This window comes from Melanostigma gelatinosum, assembly GCF_949748355.1.
Source record: "Melanostigma gelatinosum genome assembly, chromosome: 6".
NCBI classification, from domain to species: domain Eukaryota; kingdom Metazoa; phylum Chordata; class Actinopteri; order Perciformes; family Zoarcidae; genus Melanostigma; species Melanostigma gelatinosum.
Window position 1 is genome coordinate 28,949,309 of NC_136639.1, and position 20,311 is coordinate 28,969,619.

Sequence of the window (20,311 nt, forward strand, 5' to 3'; positions counted from 1 at the left end):
GCCGGTCGTCGACGTAAAGCTGACGTGAAGCGGTTCACGCGCGGCAGTGGTGAGTGAGTCTGCCTCGGCTGGCGTGATAGCGAACAGCTCACGTTCCGCTAGCTACCCGAGCCTTCCATTTTGTCACAGCCCTCTCTTCCAGGTTAGTTCACGGACACGTAGCGCGGAACTACAGTGTTCAGAGCGGCTCTTGAGACGGCAGCACTTCTGTCTTTCAGGTGGACGTCGTCAAGACACGTGTTGGCTGCTAGCGAAGCTATGAAGATGAGGAAGCGACCCAACATTCTGCTCACAGGTGATCTGAACTTACTGCTGCGTGTCTGTTAGCTGCCGTCAGCTACCCGCGGGTATTCACTGGCGTTAGACCGGTTCCAGCCCTGGAGGACTGAGTCGGTGCCCGGCGGTGTGTGAGGCTCCGCCGGTGATCGGTGCTGCTCTCATCGCACCACGTAGCGTTAGCATGCGTTAGCGTTAGCATGCGTTACTTCACCTCTACAACAGCGCAGCGAGGGAGCCTCATGTGATCCATCTTTAATGTTCAGCCTCTCCTCTTTAAGTTGAGATATGTTGTAAGCATGTTAGTCTTTATATTTATCATGTATATTTCACCATTTTTCTTGACTGTTCATATTTTCTATATTTGTCTTTTATTCTATGTTAATGTCTCTTGATTATTTTTTTGCAACAGTTTCCTTTTCTATTTTAAAATAGAAATTACATTTTATTAAAATATAATTAAACTGTCTTACTATGTTTATGTTTTATGCCAAAGCTACTCCTGGATGTGAAGTCTTTCTGTTAATAACACGCAGGAACCCCTGGTGTGGGGAAGACCACCCTGGGGAAGGAGCTGGCCCAGCGCACAGGCCTGGCCTATGTCAACATAGGAGACCTGGCCAAGGAAGGTAAGCACTGACCAACACCACCATCAGACGGCTGGAGCATCCTTCACTCTTCCTCTGCATGATGAATACAATCAGATCAGTGTCAGACGTCCTGGGGCCGGTATAAGTAACGCTCCTGATCTCCCCCCCCAGGTGAACTTTATGACGGCTATGATGAAGAGTACCAGTGCCCGATTTTGGATGAGGACGGGGTGAGTTAAATCGCACGTGCAAGCTTTGAACCTGGTGGTGATGCTCCGATATGCACTGCACTGAACAACAGAGCGTTCCATTGGATGTGATGTGGAAACTACTGCACCACATCTTGGTTCTACCCACTGAGGTGGAGTCACGGTTGTAACGGGACGGTACGGGGGACGCCGATAATAGTGGCAGCAATCTGAGGCAGAGTCACTTCTGCAGGTTTTCAGGATCTTTAATTAAACAAACTTACAATTACACACCCTAGCTCAGTCCAGAGCTCTATCACAAAACTACACAAACTGAATGCCAGCCGGGCCGCTAGCAGACTTACCGGTCTTCATTTGCTCACCTGGAGATGTTTGGGAGGAGCGACCCTCCAGTAGAGCTACTAGTAACCTGAGCATTCTAACAGGGCTGGACATGAGCTTCCTAAGTTACTAGTCCTTCGGATTTATTCACGTTTCTCGCCAAAGGCTACATTTTACACGATTACATTTGAACGCATCATGATGATGGGTGATGTACCGTACCGCCCAATACAATGTTTACTGTGTGGCGAGTGAACGCATCCTAATAGAACCGAATGTCTCTATAAATCCTGCACGACAAGAAAGGCATGACAAACAAAAACAGTTGTGCGTTTTTTACATGTGCACCAGAATGAATGTGAACAGCATCAACAAAGAACGATTCTCTGGGCGCACCATGTGGCCGACATCTTAACAGTGAAATATGTGACGTCAGCAAAACATTGTCTGTCAGCTTTGACTGTGTTTGAGCACCAAGCAGCATTGATGTAAATGAGTCCACCTCCCCTCATCTTAGTTCAGCCATTGCACACGAGACGGCCCGCAGCGTGCTGGGTAGGGGAGTAGGCTCAGGTGCTAGCTGGGTTAGCTCAGATGCTAGCTGGGTTAGCTCAAGTCTTGGGCTTTAAATGCCGTCATTGGCAACTGCTTTTTAACATGATTAAAAAGGGCACCGCTTGCCCCCCAGTCTGCTGAGCTGTATGCGAGAGGGGATTGAATTGGTGTCGGGTGGATGTCTCATGCGGTTACTTTGTGACTCACTGGTCCTGCAGGTGGTGGATGAGCTGGATGAGAAGATGGTGGAAGGCGGAGTGATCGTGGACTACCACGGCTGCGACCTGTTCCCTGAGCGCTGGTTTCACATAGTCTTCGTCCTCCGCACGGACAACACCCAGCTGTACACGCGGCTGGAGAACCGGTAACTCCCACTGCACGCATGACCCTCTTGAGTGTGGACCACCGGACTGGTGGTGGCACGGTTTCAGGTTATTGGTTTGCATCTGGTGAACAATTCAAACACTTTTGCAAACCTCCACGAGCGCAATAATCTGTTTCCCAATCAGGGAAGTTTTATAGAGTTCGGCTGGTTCTGTTCAGGTTTTCTAGCAATATTTACTACGACTGAAGTAACCTTGACTGCTTGATTCCTGCCTGACCCACCACTCGATAGTCTGACCCGACACGTTCTGTAATGGACTCACTTTACCATATGAGGGACACGGCCCCCCCCCCCCTCGTCTGACGTGGACTCTGTCCTCTTGTGTGAACCACCAGGGGCTACACGGGGAAGAAGCTGCAGGACAACGTGCAGTGCGAGATCTTCCAGACCATCTTCGAGGAGGCCATGGAGGCATACAGCGAGGAGATTGTCCACCAGCTGCCCAGCGACACTCCCGAGGACCTGGAGCGCAACCTGGAGCAGCTGGTCCAGTGGACAGAGCAGTGGATGAAGGACAACAACTAGAAGCCGGCTGGGTTCCACTGGCGGGACTGTCTACCAATATTATTTGGACAATTTAAAAATGTAATTGTTTTCCAATCTGCATATATTTTCATCGTGGTGGTGATGTGATGGCTTTCTTCAGTGGCCTCTGGTTCTGCAGGGAGTGCTGCTGGGTCACCGCTCTCTCAACCGGTCCATAGAATCCACTAACCAGCACTTTCTGGCAACCCGTTGTCTGATTAGCCATCACATGATTTTGAACCATTGCAAACTAGTGCTGAGTCAAAGCTCTCATGTAGCGCTGCATTCATGTCATCGTTTCTAAATAAATGACCGCTGGGAAACACGACTCTCCTCGTGATGACTACACAGCAGTCAGGGTTCGATACGCTGCAGCAACAATGCTGCTATGTTTTACTTTAATGTTGAACCATAGCCGTTTAGAAGAAGTGGTCATCGGGATAGCCCCGGTGGTTTCTGGACTGCCGTTATCAAGCCTTGAGTTTGCCAATTTCGTTGTCGCGTCTTGACTTTTTGCATCAGCGACCTGTCAATCACAAGGTAGCATCCCCTGCTTTATGGTCTGTTTGACTCTAAATGGACCATAATGTACGAGATGAACAGCGGCTGTGAAAGGTTCTCTCAGCAGAGATGGAATATGATGATTACTATGTTGTAACTAGAAAAAGCATTTCCTGCTGAAAATGCGTTGGAATGCTGAAAACTGAAATTAATGGCAAAAACATTGCTGAAAATAGATATCCAATTCAAAAACAAATTGCAAAAAGCTTAATAATTCAAAAAGTTTAAAGATTACAAATATGAAAAGTCATATCACACCTCCTGAAAGAACTGAACGTTTTGATATTTGAACAGTTTCTGTGGCTTAAAACAATTCATCAGTGGTGATATATGAAGTATTAGTAATTAGACGTATTATTGTAGTATTTAATATCGCAGTATGGTAATAGTAATGGCAGTAGAAGATGTAGTAGTACTAGTAGCAGTCGTACTAATAGCTGTAGTATTACTACTTTTAGTAGCATGAATAGTCGTAGCGGTAGTAATAATATTGGCAGTAATAGCAACAGCAAAAGTTGTAGTAGCAATACTATATCAGCAGCAGTAGTAGTTGTCGCAGTATTAGAGCATTCCTTTTTTTAACAAAAAAGCCTTATTTTGAGCTTGTTTAAATATAGTTAATCCATGGGGCTTTTATTTTGAAAGGGTGGTGCTGGGTGAGGGGGAGAGGAGACATAATCATCATGTTTGACACATAAACGGGTTATTAAATGCCTGGCTTCATCACAAGCAGTTCAGTTAGAATTCACTCTTTGGGGCTTTTATTTTGAAATGGGGTGTGTGGGGGGGGTCCTCTAAAAGTCTCTAAGACCTGAATGACTGTATGAGAGAGAGAGAGAGAGAGAGAGAGGAAAGAATTAGTGAGAGAGACTGATATCTCTGGTAAACTTTCTCAACAATTAAAACAATTCATCAGTGGTGATATTTGTAGTTGTAGTAGAACTCACGAGGAGTGCATGTGAGTCTGTGTGTTTATCAACATCACTAATTGGCTCAATCGCAAACACCTGTGTGCCTGAAGCCATTTCATAGAGATAAAACAGGGAAACACCTCTCAAACAAATCATCAAAACTCCCATAACCGTAGCTCCTATTGCTCCGATATTAATAATTGAGGGGAAGAATGAGTTGAAGAACAGATTCTGTAAAAATTGTGTCTAGTGTAAAAAATGTGGCTTAACTGGCGATCTAGAAATGGGGTACCGTGTTCTGTGGAAGATGTTTTTGAAGCAAAATTTAACATTGGTCTCTATGGAGCAGAAAGTTGGTTTTCCTCTCAATTAACGGCTTCCGTGTCAAATGTGGAAATCTGTGGGATTCCACAGTAATTTTTCTACGACAAGGACAAGATTAGCTACTTCTACATCCAGAAATTATGCATGAAGAGTGAAGATTGTGGACACAGTGGCAAAACACAAATGTTTTTTTCACAAGAATCTCAAGCTGCTCTTCACTCTAGCGGTGACATCACGCACTCTAAGCTGCGCAATACACACCCATTATAAAGTCAGAAAAGGGCTGAAAAATCATAAAAGTTAAATTGCTGCAGTTCAAAAAGTTTAAAAGATATCAGAAAGCTGAATTATGCGGCTATAGTTCAGGGTTTTCTCAACATTTGAAAGTTGAAATGGTGTCTGTAGCTGAAAGTATGAGGAAGTTGAAGGATTTGAAAGTTGAAGAAGTTTAAGAGGATTTGAAAATCTTCTCCATAGAAATGCTTAACAGCATTCCAACAATTACAATCACCTGACGCGAAGAGGTTTGTTTTTTTAACCCTAACCCAGAATGGACGAACCAAACGGTGACTGGGCGGCTAACGCTAGCGCAGTCGTAGAAACGAGGGGACTGAGTGGAGGTGTTGCAACCTCGCCGCTAAATGTCACCAATTCCAACACACTGTCCCTTTAAATGACATTACGAGCTATGAAGTTCTTAGCACTTGATTAAAAACAGACGTGTAATATTACATAATACAGTTCCGGTGAGACCTCAGCTGTGCGTACTGTGACCCAGTATCATACGATACACTATGTGCTATTTACTAATCTTTCTGTAGCGGGTACACAGGAAGTGAAGGTGACAATACTAACAGGAAGTGATGCAATACATGTGTCATCAGACAAAGTGACTCTGGAATGCCACTGATTGCATTTAGCAACTTATTATATTTTCTTGGTTTTGTCATTGAGCCGTTTCACCAGCATTTGCAATTAACATTGTATTTAGTCCAACCTTTTACATTTTAATACTTAAAACCTGCTTCAAAGACTTCGTATAGAATGTATTGGGGACACAGTTTTTAGTCTATTTGCCAAAGCACCGAGTCTGCTGATTGGCAGATCTCTTCTCATAGTTCACTAGAAGACGAAGCTGATGAATGGCCTTTCATCTCTCATGGCAAGTTCATGGTATTTCCACTATTTTTCTGCATAGTAAGAATCTATTTTTCACCTACTGGACAAATCAGACAACTGTCCCAGTTAAGGTTGATCGGCATAAACTGAAATAATGAGCGCGTTTGAATGGGCATGTTAGTTACCTAGCTGTGTTACAGACTGTCTCAAAATGTGATATAAATATATATATATACTGTATATTCCTCAATGAGTTGGTGTCAAACCAAACGACCACAAACGGATAAGGGCCCCTAAGATCAACACATGTAGGAGGGGTCTCTTTTTCACTAATTACTGGAAATCTGTTTATTTAAACATTTATCCAAAGAGCAGCTTGTGTTTCAGCTGCTTTATGTACAGTAACAACTGAACTGTATCCTTCAAGTGCTGGAAAGAAAAATGCCCTGTCAGCAGATGTGCCCTTAGACCAAAGCCTTGTTATGAGTGACATGAGAACACCTGATGGAAGCCGCACCTGTACACTGTCATTACACAGTGAACGGTGTGTGATGTCACTGAGCCCTGCGTGCAGTGAGGCTGCCGGCGGAGGATTCATGTTCAGAAGCTGTTCATAAAAGGTGAGTGTGTAATCTACATTTGATGAAGGAGATGGTGGGGTGATGAAGTATGAACGCTTTCATCCCCACGTGTACAAAGACCACGTGGTTACTCGTAGACCGGCTGTATATAATGTTACATTTATGTCTTCGTTATCCTAAAGAAGGCAAGGCAAGGCAAGTTTATTTGTATAGCACATTTCAACAACAAGGTAATTCAAAGTGCTTCACATAAAACCATTAAAAGCATCAAAACATAAGGCAAAAGAAAAGGAGATTTCAAAAACAATTAAAAAACAGTGTAAGAAATAAAATACAGTAGTAAAATGCAGAAATGCAGGAAATTGATTAATATATTAATTGAATGTGGCTCAATTAAAGGCAGCAGCAAACAGAAAAGTCTTCAATCTTGATTTAAATGAGCTGAGGGTCTCAGCAGACCTGCAGCTTTCTGGGACTTTGTTCCAGATATGTGGAGCAGAAAAACTGAACGCTGCTTCTCCATGTTTAGTTCTGACTCTGGGAACAGAAAGTAGACCGGTCCCAGACGACCTGAGGGGTCGGGATGGTTCATAAGGTAGCAGCAGATCAGAGATGTATTTTGGCCCTAAACCATTCAGTGCTTTGTAAACCAACAGCAGGATTTTAAAGTAAATTCTTTGTTGGACAGGAAGCCAGTGCAAAGACATCAGAACTGGAGTGATGTGATCCACCCTCCTGGTCTTAGTGAGGACTCGAGCTGCAGCGTTCTGAATCAGCTGCAGCTTTCTGACGGACTTGTTACAGAGACCTGTAAACACACCGTTACAGTAGTCCAGTCTGCTGAAGATAAATGCGTGGACAAGTTTTTCCAAATCTTGTCTTGATATGGCTGTTCAGGTTGAGGTCTGAATCCATAACTACACCTAGATTTCTGGCTTGGTTTGTGGGTTTTAACATCAGTGACTGAAGCTGAGCGGTGATTTTCAATTGTTCGTCCTTGGTACCAAAAACAATTACTTTCTGTTTTATCTTTGTTTAATTGAAGAAAATTCTGGCACATCCAGTTGTTGGTTTGTTCAATGCAGTTACCCAGCCCTTGTATGGGATTATAGTCCCCTGGTGACATAGTTATGTAGATTTGTGTGTCGTCTGCATAATTATGATAACACACTTTGTTGCTTTCCATAATCTGAGCTAGTGGAAGCATGTAGATGTTGAACAGAAGAAGCCCCAGTATTGAACCTTGGGGAACACCACATGTCATTTTAGTCAGCTCTGATGTGGAATCAGCCACAGACAAAGTATTCTCGGTCCTTCAAGTAGGATTCAAACCAGTTAAGTGCTGTGCCAGAGAGTCCCACCCAGATGTTTAGTCTTTCTAGGAGTATGGCATGGTCGACCGTGTCGAATGCAGCACTGAGATCCAGTAACACTAAGACTGAACTTCTGCCATTGTCTATGTTTAAGTGGATGTCATTGAAAACCGAAACAAGAGCAGTTTCAGTGCTGTGGTGCTGTCGAAAGCCTGACTGGAAAACATCAAAGCAGTTATTTACGGCCAAGAAGTTGGTCAGCTGTTGGAAAAACGCTTTTTCAATTATTTTACTTAAAAATGGGAGGTTTGATATTGGCCTATAATTTTTCATCGTTGCGGAGTCTAAACTAGCCTTCTTTAGGAGCGGTTTAATAACTGCAGTTTTTAGGGCTTGTGGGAAGACACCTGAGAGAAGGGATGTGTTTACAATTTGTAAAAGATCAGTGATCATGCAGTTTGAAATATTTTTGAAAAAGTGTGTTGGTAGAATATCCAAGCAGCAGGAGGATGACTTCAGATGGTGTATGATGTATTCTAGGCTTCTACGGTCGATTGAATGAAATTGTGTTTAGACGCCTCTTGTATCTTGTCCTTGGCAGTTGGGACAGACGGGTGACGCAGGGAGAAAAATAGGTTCGAGGTAAACAGTTTTACCCCTGACTTGTTCAGGCAAACTCCATGCGCTGTAAAAAGATGTCTGCGCTCCCAGAAAAGGTAGAAATTGTTGATAAAATGTACTGAATGGTCAGCACATGCAGTTGACAGCCATCTGTTCAGTGCAAACAGCCTGCTGAATCCTTCATCTCCTCCTCTGACTGGTGGAAGAGGGCCACTGATAAACACCTCAGCCTTGACAGAGCTGACTGTGTTTAACAGATCAATAAAGTCTCGCTTCAGAACTTCAGACTGTTGTTTCACAATATCACAGCTTCCTGTATGCACGATGATATTTTCCGCTGTGGGATAGTCAGCCACGATGTCCAGGATTTTGTCTCTCATGTCACAGAGACCATATCTTTCGGAAAGCAGAGTATTTTGGTGTTCTTGCTGCGTCTGGGTGCAGGGGTTGAGGAGGAGTTCTGCCCGTGTGCTCGTGCAGGCCAGTCAGTCGCATAAGATTCATTATCTGCTCTGTCCTCCTGTTTCTTGGTAGGCCTGGTTGTGCTAGTTAGCTGTGTCTTAGCTTGCATTTGTCCAGTGTTTTGAGTCCATGGTGAAGTGGTATCATTCCCACACAGCCCATTTACCTCCACGTTCACTTCCAGTTGGTGGATTTTTGTTTCCAAGACTGCAATCTTCTGTAGGAAGTTGTAGTCGTTGTCCGTGGAGAAGGGAGGCATCTTGCTGCTACTTAGCTTTAGCTTAGCTGCTAGTTAGCATTCGCTAACAATCCAAATAGCTCGACGACTTTCTGGATTTGTCTTCACTCAAACGTTGAAGAGTGATATATGTGATATATCTGGGAAGATATATGTGATATATCTGGCAAATTGAAGCAAGAAAATGCAAGCAGAGGCAAGAGCAAGCAGCAAAGCGACTGCACTCTCTCATCAAGGTCGTATATTTATGGAAAGTAAAACGTATTTTCACTTCGACTTTTTCCTTTTTTTATAAAGACATTTCTGGACAAACAGCATTGTTGTGTTTTTAAATAAACAAGCACGTGAGAATAACTGCTCTTTATTTGCATAACTCCACGTGCACGTTACTGTCACGCTACAGACCCTCGCTTGCCCTTCCTGATGTATGTATGCATGGCGTCATACTGACATCAATCATACTATGAACATGTATGTACCAACATACATTTATAACAAGCATGACGTGCCCTCTGTGGACAAAAAAAACTTCCGTTACGGTTTATGTTTTCAAAATAAAAGTTTTCAAAAGCTTAATTAAATGTACAGTTTTCAGTCAAAAGTTATGTTTAATTTTTAGATTGTTAATAATCGAAACCAATCATTTATAGAATTGCTTTGTCGCTAAATAGCATTTCTTCGAGCAAATGTCACGTATATGCACTTTAACATTGGATTACCAAAGGGAAATATATGTATATGTTATGAAACTTATTCGTAAGAGATGATTCAACTAAAGGGTATTTTGACACTTCAGTTTACAGTTTATTTGTGAATTTAAGAGATACAGAACTGCGGGCGTCTTATTTTGAAGTTGTTCTGGTCCCTGGGTGGGACGCCATGTTTTCTCCAGCAGAGGGCGCCCTAATCCGGTGAAGCGGACTCCGGACGACACCGATGCGGTTCGCCAGTCGGAAGTACAGTTTATTTCCACGGTGTTTTGCGTGGTCTCGGACACGTATGGACAAGCGCGTGGAGCACAATGGGTAAGATGTATTAAGAGTTCTTCAGTCGGTAGAACACATCACAGTGCTCTTCTATCGGGGGGGGGGGGGGGGGGGGGCTTCAGCACGCTGACGCTGAGAAGCGGAGAGAAGATGTAGCCGGCGAATAGAAACGGTGTCGTCTACAATGATTCCGGTTTGTTTAAACGGAGAGAGGAGAGGGCACCGGGCTCGGTGGTGACCGCGGAGAGGTGCGGTGTGTCCCCGGGTAACCTGCTGTTAACAGCGGACTCTCTCCCGCTGGACAGCCTCTGCTTGTGTCGTGTCCTCGTGACGGTGAGTGACCGGAGCTGAGAGGCTGCTGGAGGCTCCACCGTACCGGCGGTTACCAGCCGGATCTGTGGGTGATGCGTGAACAAACCTTCAGAGCACAGAGAGTCTGCTGTAGTAAGAGCTGCTGGAGCTTTTTAAAATGCTGTTGTTCAATATGCAAATGAGGCTTTATCCAATGGTAACTTTTGGTGAATTTAGGAGAAATCTTCAGACGCAAATTGACAAAGTAGTAAAATAAACTCCTCAATGTGTATTTTGGATGTCAGCTGCTTTATTATGGCAAAAATCATAATTATCTGGTCAATATTGAGATCGCGATTATTTAACAATTACTCATTGACCTCATGCATTCATTAAACATGCTTTATTATTTTAACAGTGTATTTTCTTGATTTTAAGATATTGAAAAAAATGAATGTAAAATAAATATAGATAAATATATAATAAAAACAAATTAATTGGATAGAAAATACATAAGATCAAATAAGTTGTAGTTGACCACCACAACCGAATAAATAAATAATATTACAGCCAAATGATGCCCCCCCCCCCCCCCCACACACACACACACAGAGAGCAGCAGTAATGCCACAGCCCAGACTGATGCTGGTGGTGACGGGAGATGATTTCGGCTACTGCCCGAGGAGGAACCAGGGGATCGTGGACTGCTTCCAGGCCGGAGGCATTTCCAACGTGTCGCTGCTGGTTAACGCCTGTGCTGCCAAAGACGCGGGAGATCTGGCGAAAAGGTAAAATGCTGACACGCTGTAGATAAAGAGGAAAGACACCTGGTGGCCCCGTGAACATTGCTTCTTCGGTGGTGGATTTGTCTTTACTCCCACTCACATAACTGGCCAAACATCTATCGTGTGATGGGGAATGGAGACGGCTCAGCTCAGCTCCAAATACACTTGAAAGCAGTTAATGCCGACGTGTCCTCGAGCAAGACACTTACCCCGTAGCTGTGCCTACTGTGTATGGATAGAATGTGAATCTATATATAGAACAAGCCTCTACAAGTGTTGAACACACATAGGGCCTTTGAACTTGTCAGACTTGTTCAGACAACCTCACATGGTCTGACAGAAGTTTCTCTCTTCATGTCAGGCACAACATCCCCATCGGCCTCCACGCCAACCTCTCTGAGGGCATTCCAGTGTGTCAGCAGGCCTCCACGCTGACCACCCAGCGCGGCTTCTTCCATGGGAAGATGGGCTTCCGCCAGGCCCTGGAGAGAGGTCAGCTCAGCATGAAGCAGGTACACGGCTCCAGAGCATCATTTGTGATCATCTAGTCATGATGTCTGAGCCTCCAGACCTGATAAATGTTCAAATGCTCCAGCAAGATTTAGGTGAAAACAATTATTATTATTCATTTATTTTGATATGCATCAAAGTTTGAGCCGGTAACATGCATGGATGTCAAACTGTAGGAATAAAAAATCAAGTGCACACTGTTGAAACTCTATTTGCTGAGAGTGAGCTGCCAAAGCATGAGGCACGCTGGAGGGTGGCTACTGGCACAGAGTCACACGCACGCACGCACACACACACGCACACACGGAGCGGGAGAAGGTGAACACAAAGCTTACCTCACTGGGGTGACATGCTTAGTTAAAATAAAAAGTGATGAGATCCAAAATGTTATCGATACCAATAATATTAATGTTAATCTTAAAAATGGCAAAATATGAAGAGGGAAATAAATATATATTTCAGATTGACTAGTTTAATTTTCTACACATATTGAAGGAATACCACAGGAATAATGATGTGATGACCGTTTGTATATCAATGACTCGCCCCGTGTTTCTCTCGGGCCTTCACGGGGAACCGAGAATAAACTGAAAGGAGAAAAGAATGAAAGTAAATGGGGGCCGCGTTTAAACAATCGCAAAACTGTATCAAAACATTGTTGTGCAGTCCCATTTATCATAAAGAATAAAACCTTTTCCTTCGTCACTGTGTCATGTGACCTGAAGCCAGCGGTGGAAACGTGAGCGCTAGTTGGAGAAAGGAGTGCCGGTGTTGTCAGTTTTTTGTGTTTGAAGAGAAAGCGTTTTCTTCAAGATGTTCACTAGTAGACAATAGGTAGACAAACAAACTGCCTTGAGCCAGATGACATTTGCGGGTTGCATCTCTGCTAGCGACATTAATGTCATCAGTAGTAAAAGTCACTTGCTTTACAGTTCATTTACTGTATCTAGAGTCACAACATGTGTTGAAGAACTCATTCAGTAAAGCCACTCGTACCTAACTTAGTAACTGACTAATGTGAAAATGCGAGGAAGAGGAAGTCGTGTCTCTCCATGTCAGTAACCTCCAGGTGTGTGGGGTTTTTTCCTTCCCAGGTGGAGCTCGAGTTGAGGGCCCAAGTCGGGCTGTTCAGGGAACTGACAGGTCACCTGCCCCACCACATGGACGGACACCAACACGTCCATGTACTGCCAGGTAATGCGGAGAAAAACACAAAATAAACAGCAACTGTAACTGTAACAGCTATTGTACGGCGCATGGCTCAACCAGCTTCACATTTCTAAAAAAGTAACCAAAGCACCAAATAAAAGTGTCAGAAAACGAATTTATTGAATGAATACAAACCACAACAACCCCCCGTCAAGACCGCAAGAGCACCCTGTGTGTTTTTCACTGCGCTCCTCCTGACATGAATGGAGGCGTTCTGTTGTAGGCAGCGCTCGTTTTGTCATCCGCTAAGTGTCTAAAATGCGTGGAAATCAAAACAGGAACACTTTGTAATCCGTAGGGGAACAAGAGGCCAAACTAAAGCAGTCCCTGACCTACCGGCCCGTTAAGAGGAGTCAGCAGTCGATGGCGCTATAAAATATGTTTGCACCAGAATGCTTTGAAAAACCACGGGAGGTCCTTCAGCATCCAGTCATGAATGAACACAAAGCCCCTGGCTGAGCGCCGCTGTGTTGGAGTTCTCCCCGGAGAACGAGAGGGTCGCCTCCATGTGCCTACGGGTTGCGGGGAGCAAGGCTCTGACTGTGGTTTGTACTTATGCACCAAACAGCAGTTCGGAGTATCCGGCCTTCTTGGAGTCGGTGGGAGGGGTCCCGGAAAGGGTGCCGCCTACCGACTCCATAGTTCTCCTGGGGGACTTCAACGCTCACGTGGGCAATGACGGAGAAACCTGGCGGGGGGTGATTGGGAGGAACGGCTTGCCCGATCTGAACCCGAGTGGTGTCTCATTGTTGGACTTCTCTGCTTGCCACTTTTTGGCCATTACCAACACCATGTTCGAACATAAGGTGGCTCATAAGTGTACCTGGTACCAGAACACCTTAGGCCGGAGATCAGTGATCGACTTTGTCATCGTATCATCTAATCTGCGGCCGTATGTCTTGAACACTGGTGAAGAAGAGCAGTGCTGTCAACTGATCACCATCTGGTGGTGAGTTGGATCAGATGGCAGGGGAACCGGTTGGAAAGACCCGGCAAGCCCAAACGTGTAGTGAGGGTGAACTGGGAACGTCTGGCGGAGGACCCTGTCCGACATGTCTTTAAGTCCCACATCCGGAAGAACTTCTCACACATCCCGAGGGATGTTGGGGACATGGAATCCGAATGGACCATGTTCAAAGCCTCTATTGTGGACGCGGCCGCTAGGAGCTGTGGCCGGAAGGCCATCGTGCCTGTCGTGGCGGCAACCCAAGAACCCGGTGGTGGACACCGGAGGTGAGGGAAGCCGTCAAGCTGAAGAAGGAGACCTTCAAGGCCTGGTTGGCCCAGGGGTCTCCTGAAGCAGCTGAGAGGTACCAGCAGGCCAGAAGGGCTGCAGCTGCGGTGGTCGCGGATGCTAAAACTCGGGCATGGGAGGACTTCGGGGAGGCCATGGAGAAGGACTTTCGGTTGGCCTCAAGGAGGTTCTGGCAAACCATCTGACGGCTCAGGAAGGGAAAGCAGGGCCTACCCCAAGCTGTTATCAGCAGGGGGGGGGACTGCTAACCTGGAGGGGGACATCGTCGGGCGGTGGAAAGAGCACTTTGAGGAACTCCTAAACCCGACCAACATGTCCTCCGGAGAGGAGGCAGCACCTGAAGACTTGGGCCGGAGGCCGCTACGGTAGTCAAAAAGCTCCTTGGTGGCAAGGTGCCGGGGGTGGATGAGATCCGCCCTGAGATGCTGAAGGCGCTGGACACTGTTGGGCTGTCTTGGCTGACACGCCTCTTCAATGTCACACGGGGGTCGGGATCAGTGCAGACCGGGGTGGTGGTTCCCATCTTCAAAAAGGGGGACCGGAGAGTGTGCTCGAATTACTGGGGTATCGCACTACTCAGCCTCCCGGGGAAGGCTTATGCCAGGGTGCTGGAAAGGAGGCTCCGACCGTTTGTCGAACCGTTTGTGGAACAGTGGACCAGCTCTTTACCCTCGGAAGACTACTGGAGGGGTTCTGGGAGTTTGCCCAACCAGTCTACATGTGCTTTGTGGACAGTGTCTGTGTCCGTATTCTCGGCAATAAGTCAGACACGTTCCCGGTGGGTGTTGGCCTCCACCAGGGTCACCGGTCCTGTTCGTGACTTTCACGGACAGGATATCTAGGCGCAGCCGGGGGGTGGAGAACGTCAGGTTCGGGGGTCTCAGGATCGCCTCCCTGCTGTTTGCAGATGATATGGTCCTGTTGGCCTCCTCGGATCATGACCTCCAGCATTCACTGGGGTGGTTTGCAGCCGAGTGTGACGCGGCGGGGATGAGAGTTAGCACCTCCAAATCTGAGGCCATGGTGTTCTGCTGGAAACCGGTGGATTGCTCCCTCCAGGTGGGGACGGAGTGCCTACCTCAAGCGAAGGAGTTCAAGTATCTCGGGGTCTTGTTCCCAAGTGAGGGTAAGATGGAGCGGGAGATTGACAGGCGCATCAGTGCGGCTGCAGCAGTAAAGCAGGCGCTGCACCGGACCATCTTGGTGAAGAGGGAGCTGAGCCGGAAGGCGAAGCTCTCAATTTACCACTCGGTCTACGTTCCTACCCTCACCTATGGTCATGAACTCTGGGTCGTGACCGAAAGGACGAGGTTGCGGCTACAAGCGGCCGGAATGAGTTTCCTCCGTAGGGTGGCCGGGCTCAGCCTTAGAGATAGGGTAAGGAGCTCGGTCATCAGGAGGGACTCGGAGTCGAGCCGCTACTCCTTCGCGTCGAAAGGAGTCAGCTGAGGTGGTTCAGCATCTAATCAGGATGCCTCCTGGACGCCTCCCACTGGAGGTTTCCAGGCACGTCCAGCTGGGAAGAGACCCCGGGGAAGACCCAGAACACGCTGGAGGGATTACATCTCCCAGCTGGCCTGGGAACGCCTCGGGATCCCCCAGAATGAGCTGGAACATGTTGCAGGTGAGAGGGAAGTCTGGGTCAGCCTGCTTGGCCTGCTGCCACCGCGACCCGACCCCAGATAAGAGGAGGAAAATGGATGGATGGATGGATGCTTGATAAATTACTAAAAACTGTTACTTGGTGATCAAAAAGGTTGCCAATGATTTTCTGTCATTGCACTAATTGTTTCATCACTAGTTTGCTTTTATTGTTTGCCACGATGATGACTACATTATGTGGAAGAAGTCCTGTCTGTGCCCCTGGGCCGGGAGTATTGATGTGGTCGCACTGTGTCGTTGCAGGGGTGCGTGAGGTGTTTGCACAGGTCCTGTCAGACCTCAGGATTCCATTCACCCGTGTCCCAGTGGAGCCAGGGCAACACAGCGGCCCAGCGCTGCCGGCACACCTCCAGATGTTCTACGCACAGGTGGAGAAGGACGCTCTGGACTCCATCCCTGTCTTCACACGCTACGGAATCAGGTCTGTGGGGCAAATGTTACACAACCCCCCCATCATGCATCCTAACTGTCCATCCCTGCTGTAGAGGAGATCATGGGACTCCAAATCCTTTCAAAGCCCTGCAGTCCGTCATCGAGGACATGTCTGATTCTCTCCAGCTTGTTATCCAGCTCGTCTTTCTTTTTCCAGAACAGTACGAGCCGTTTCTTTGCACAAAGGAGACCGTAGGACGGTTTTAGGAGTTTATGGAGGCGTGCCAGTAAAACCAATAAAAGTAGTCGCCCTGCACCGGGACAAATAACAGAAAGGGACGATTACAAGTGATATATTGTAGTACTACATTTACCTGACAGATATGGTTGCATTGATTAAGATCTGACAATTAAAATATGATTCATTATTATTCAGTAAACTATAATATATATACAATAAACCAGGGGTCTTCAACATTTTTCAGGCCAAGGACCCCCAAACTGATAGAGAGATGGAGCAGGTACACGTGTCTAAACAGGGTTTGTGTATAAACATACCTCTTTATTGTGCATTCAATACTAAGCGATTCAAATAACACACAGGTTCATATATTCATGTCATGTTAAACATGTGCAAGGCACAGTGAGTAGGGAGGCTGTGCTACTGCCATTTATAAACAACTGATACCAATGCCAATATCAACATTGTCTGTCAATTGCATGATAATCATGCATACAAGCTATTCAAACTGATGTTTTCATTTTAAACATAAATGTGGAAATGAAAAATGAGTGATGGCCTATTAGTGCCACTGCCATGCATAAAGATACCTGTTATCTTTCATACAATACTGAACTATTAAAATAATGGACACATTCATGTTAAGAGAAAAATATATATATATATATATATTTTGTAAATTGTCTACTCAACCAAAACATTTCGCGGACCCCCTGCAGTACCTCCGCGGACCCCCAGAGGGCCGCGGACCCCCTGTTGAAGACCTCTGTACTAAACCATATCAAACGCCTGTTACATACAACAACAGAAACAAGGTAAACAAACTCACAACCTGGACTGAGCCTTTAATAACATATTTTCGGATGAGTTGCGATTCATATCAGACACCGACTGTTGTTTGAGGAGAATTGGTAATGCTGCTCACCATCAAGTTTCATGTGAATGTTTGATAAGTTCAGTGTGAACCGGATTTAAACCCAGTGGCGGCTGGTGGAACATGTTCTAGGTAGGGCCATCTTATCAATTTCAGCAAACATCCCAGAATGATTTAATGCAAAGAAAATGTAAGTATCAAACACGCATTATTGCTTGGCAGTTAAATATTTAACATGTATTCCAACACGAAAACAATCAGTAAATAACACTTATATAATATAATATAACATGTTCATTTATTGAGATGCCCCTATGGACCTTGTTATAGGAGGTAAAGATCAGGAGAAGTAAACATGACGTGTAATTATGAATACTGATGTTAAATTAAGCTATGATGAGTTTTCACTGTTAATTTAACATCTCTATTACATGTTGATGCCTCCATGACCAAGTTAAGCAGATGAGACTGAGGACAGCTATGTAGAAGAAAAGATGTTCACTTTGCCTAATATGTAGCTTGACAGAGTTCTCATGTGTGTCCTGGTGTTCTCATGTTTCCTTACCTCCTCATCCCTCACTCCCTACCCTGGTGTTCTCATGTTTCCTTACCTCCTCATCCCTCACTCCCTACCCTGGTGTTCTCATGTTTCCTTACCTCCTCATCCCTCACTGCCTACCCTGGTGTTCTCATGTTTCCTTACCTCCTCATCCCTCACTCCCTACCCTGGTGTTCTCATGTTTCCTTACCTCCTCATCCCTCACTCCCTACCCTGGTGTTCTCATGTTTCCTTACCTCCTCATCCCTCACTGCCTACCCTGGTGTTCTCATGTTTCCTTACCTCCTCATCCCTCACTGCCTACCCTGGTGTTCTCATGTTTCCTTACCTCCTCATCCCTCACTCCCTACCCTGGTGTTCTCATGTTTCCTTACCTCCTCATCCCTCACTGCCTACCCTGGTGTTCTCATGTTTCCTTACCTCCTCATCCCTCACTCCCTACCCTGGTGTTCTCATGTTTCCTTACCTCCTCATCCCTCACTCCCTACCCTGGTGTTCTCATGTTTCCTTACCTCCTCATCCCTCACTCCCTACCCTGGTGTTCTCTTGTTTCCTTACCTCCTCATCCCTCACTGCCTACCCTGGTGTTCTCATGTTTCCTTACCTCCTCATCCCTCACTCCCTACCCTGGTGTTCTCATGTTTCCTTACCTCCTCATCCCTCACTCCCTACCCTGGTGTTCTCATGTTTCCTTACCTCCTCAGCCCTCACTCCCTACCCTGGTGTTCTCATGTCTCCTTACCTCCTCATCCATCACTCCCTACCCTGGTGTTCTTATGTTTCCTTACCTCCTCATCCCTCACTCCTGTAACTGTCCATGCTGGATCCGTCCCCGTTGTTTTAAAAAGCTAAATAAATGATTAGCATGACGTCATCCAGCTAGCTAACCTGTCTGGTGTACAGCTGGTACAGAAGCTTCGCATGTACTGCTTCCCTTTCCCGCGAGTCTGCTGTCTGATTGTGAGGTCAGGCTGATCTGATATCAGCTCTTTGGCTGCAGAATCTCCTCAAAGTTCTCCTCTCAAACGGGTCTTGGAGGAGGAGTGCTCGCCTGTAGAGACTTCTCCTGATGAGAACGCGCAGCGAGGGGGTCTGATCGTTCTGACCACAAGCTGAATCTATTTGAGGGCGCTGATTGGCTAAATTGTATGTCACTCATTTATATCTTGAATCAGCAATTGGCTAAACTGCTTCATAGACCCGCCTCTTTTGGGCCAAAACGATCAGGCCCCCCAAGCTGCGCGTTCTCAGAGTGTCGTGCACACAGACAGAGAGCACGAGCAGAGAGCACACAGGAGGAGAGCACGAGCACGAAAAGCATATATTTTGCGCAGATATCATATTTTACACACATGACTGGGTACATTCCATGGTTCAAAAACACAAATATTGACAATTTGTATAATTTATGATTGTTATAATTTTTTTTAATTTTGTTGTGTGGCTCATGGTGGGGCCATGCCCCATGGCCTTCTATTGACCAGCCGCCACTGTTTAAAAGTCCATGTTACGTCGGTCATGACGATGCGTGTCAGTCCGCTGCTGCTGTGAGTGGAAGGATTGTCCTTCCTGGTCGATGACTGACAGAAACAGTTTTTTATGTGCACAGGTGGCCAGACGTGTACCTGGGGCTGACCACCATGGGCCGGAACATGTCCATACCCAACCTGCAGAGGGCCCTCGGCCACGCCTTGGCTGCGAAGCCCACTTCAGCCACTACCTCCGGCGGTGCCTCGGGCCCTAACCAGCCCGTGGTCACAGCGGAGCTCATGGTGCACCCGGGCTACCCGAGTGGACCCCAGGAAGGAGGCTGCGGAGAGGGCCCCGACGACTTCTCCCGGTCAGCCGACAGACAGCATGAGCTGAGCGTGCTCAGAGACCCGGCCCTCCTGGCTCTCTACAGCCGGGAGAGGGTGCAGCTCTGTGCCTTCAAAGACATCTGAGTGTGTACTGTAGGGGCCAGAGTGAGGCACATTGACATCTGCAATAACAGAAATCACTCTAAATCTGACCTAATTATTATGGGATGTGGGTCACTCATTGTGTCCCGAACAAAAAGGGATGGTGACATTTCATTGACTGTTACTCTTAACGTCCGGTAGGGGCCGCAAGTGATCAACGACTGCTTCTGCTTGCACACTTTGAATAAGACATGAGAGCAGTGGGTGTTTGAAACGGGGCTCGGTTCGACTCAACCGAGCGCTGACTACAGAAGAACGTCTCCTCATTTACGGTGTTAGCCGTTAGCAGCCGCTGGGCAGTATCGCCGGTTGGTCATTTCAATTAGTTTTTATTTTGCTAAAAGGGCAGCGTGTAAAGCCAGCATATTTTCACATCTAACTTTGTGAATTAAGGATTTATTGTGAACAAACCGTAGCTGGTGTTTGTTGGAATAACTAACCGAGAGCTCTAGAGAGTTTTGTTTGGTGTCCGTCGAGTTTGAAACGCACCTCTTCTCGCGTCGGTAGCAGGAGAGCTACCTAGCTGTTAGCCAACAGAGCTAACGGAGCGAAGCACACAGCAAAACTCACGGTCAACATGAAGAGTTGCTCAGTGAGTCTGTTTGTGAGATGTGG

At 46.3% G+C, this 20,311-nt stretch overlaps 2 protein-coding genes across 3 annotated transcripts in view; both read left to right on the plus strand.

Moving 5' to 3' along the window:
• The first annotated feature begins 6 nt into the window (after positions 1-6).
• ak6 (adenylate kinase 6) lies at positions 7-3,175 on the plus strand. Of its 2 annotated transcripts, XM_079270060.1 has the most exons (6): positions 7-142; positions 219-295; positions 813-905; positions 1,038-1,096; positions 2,170-2,315; positions 2,672-3,175. In XM_079270060.1, the coding sequence occupies exons 2-6, from the start codon at positions 259-261 to the stop codon at positions 2,859-2,861; spliced, it is 525 nt and encodes a 174-aa protein (XP_079126186.1). In that variant the 5' UTR covers positions 7-142; positions 219-258; the 3' UTR covers positions 2,862-3,175. The 2 variants fall into 2 exon arrangements, with proteins under 2 accessions (XP_079126186.1, XP_079126185.1); XM_079270059.1 differs by having other exon boundaries at positions 76-295.
• A 6,799-nt stretch (positions 3,176-9,974) lies between these two features.
• ydjc (YdjC chitooligosaccharide deacetylase homolog) overlaps positions 9,975-20,311 on the plus strand; it is a 10,824-nt gene continuing 487 nt past the window's right edge. The window contains exons 1-6 of the mRNA XM_079270916.1: positions 9,975-10,016; positions 10,881-11,056; positions 11,415-11,565; positions 12,658-12,757; positions 15,933-16,110; positions 19,345-20,311. The exon at positions 19,345-20,311 is cut by the window's right edge and continues 487 nt beyond it. Of these exons, the coding sequence (XP_079127042.1) occupies positions 10,893-11,056; positions 11,415-11,565; positions 12,658-12,757; positions 15,933-16,110; positions 19,345-19,678 (927 nt within the window). The 5' untranslated portion in view covers positions 9,975-10,016; positions 10,881-10,892 and the 3' untranslated portion in view covers positions 19,679-20,311. The remainder of the gene's footprint in view (positions 10,017-10,880; positions 11,057-11,414; positions 11,566-12,657; positions 12,758-15,932; positions 16,111-19,344) is intronic.

Coding starts and splice junctions, on each gene's coding strand:
- ak6 (XM_079270060.1), top strand. CDS start 259: ATGAAGATGAGGAAGCGACCCAACATTCTGCTCACAG. Junction 296..812: donor ACCCAACATTCTGCTCACAG/GTGATCTGAACT, acceptor AATAACACGCAG/GAACCCCTGGTGTGGGGAAG. Junction 906..1,037: donor AGGAGACCTGGCCAAGGAAG/GTAAGCACTGAC, acceptor CTCCCCCCCCAG/GTGAACTTTATGACGGCTAT.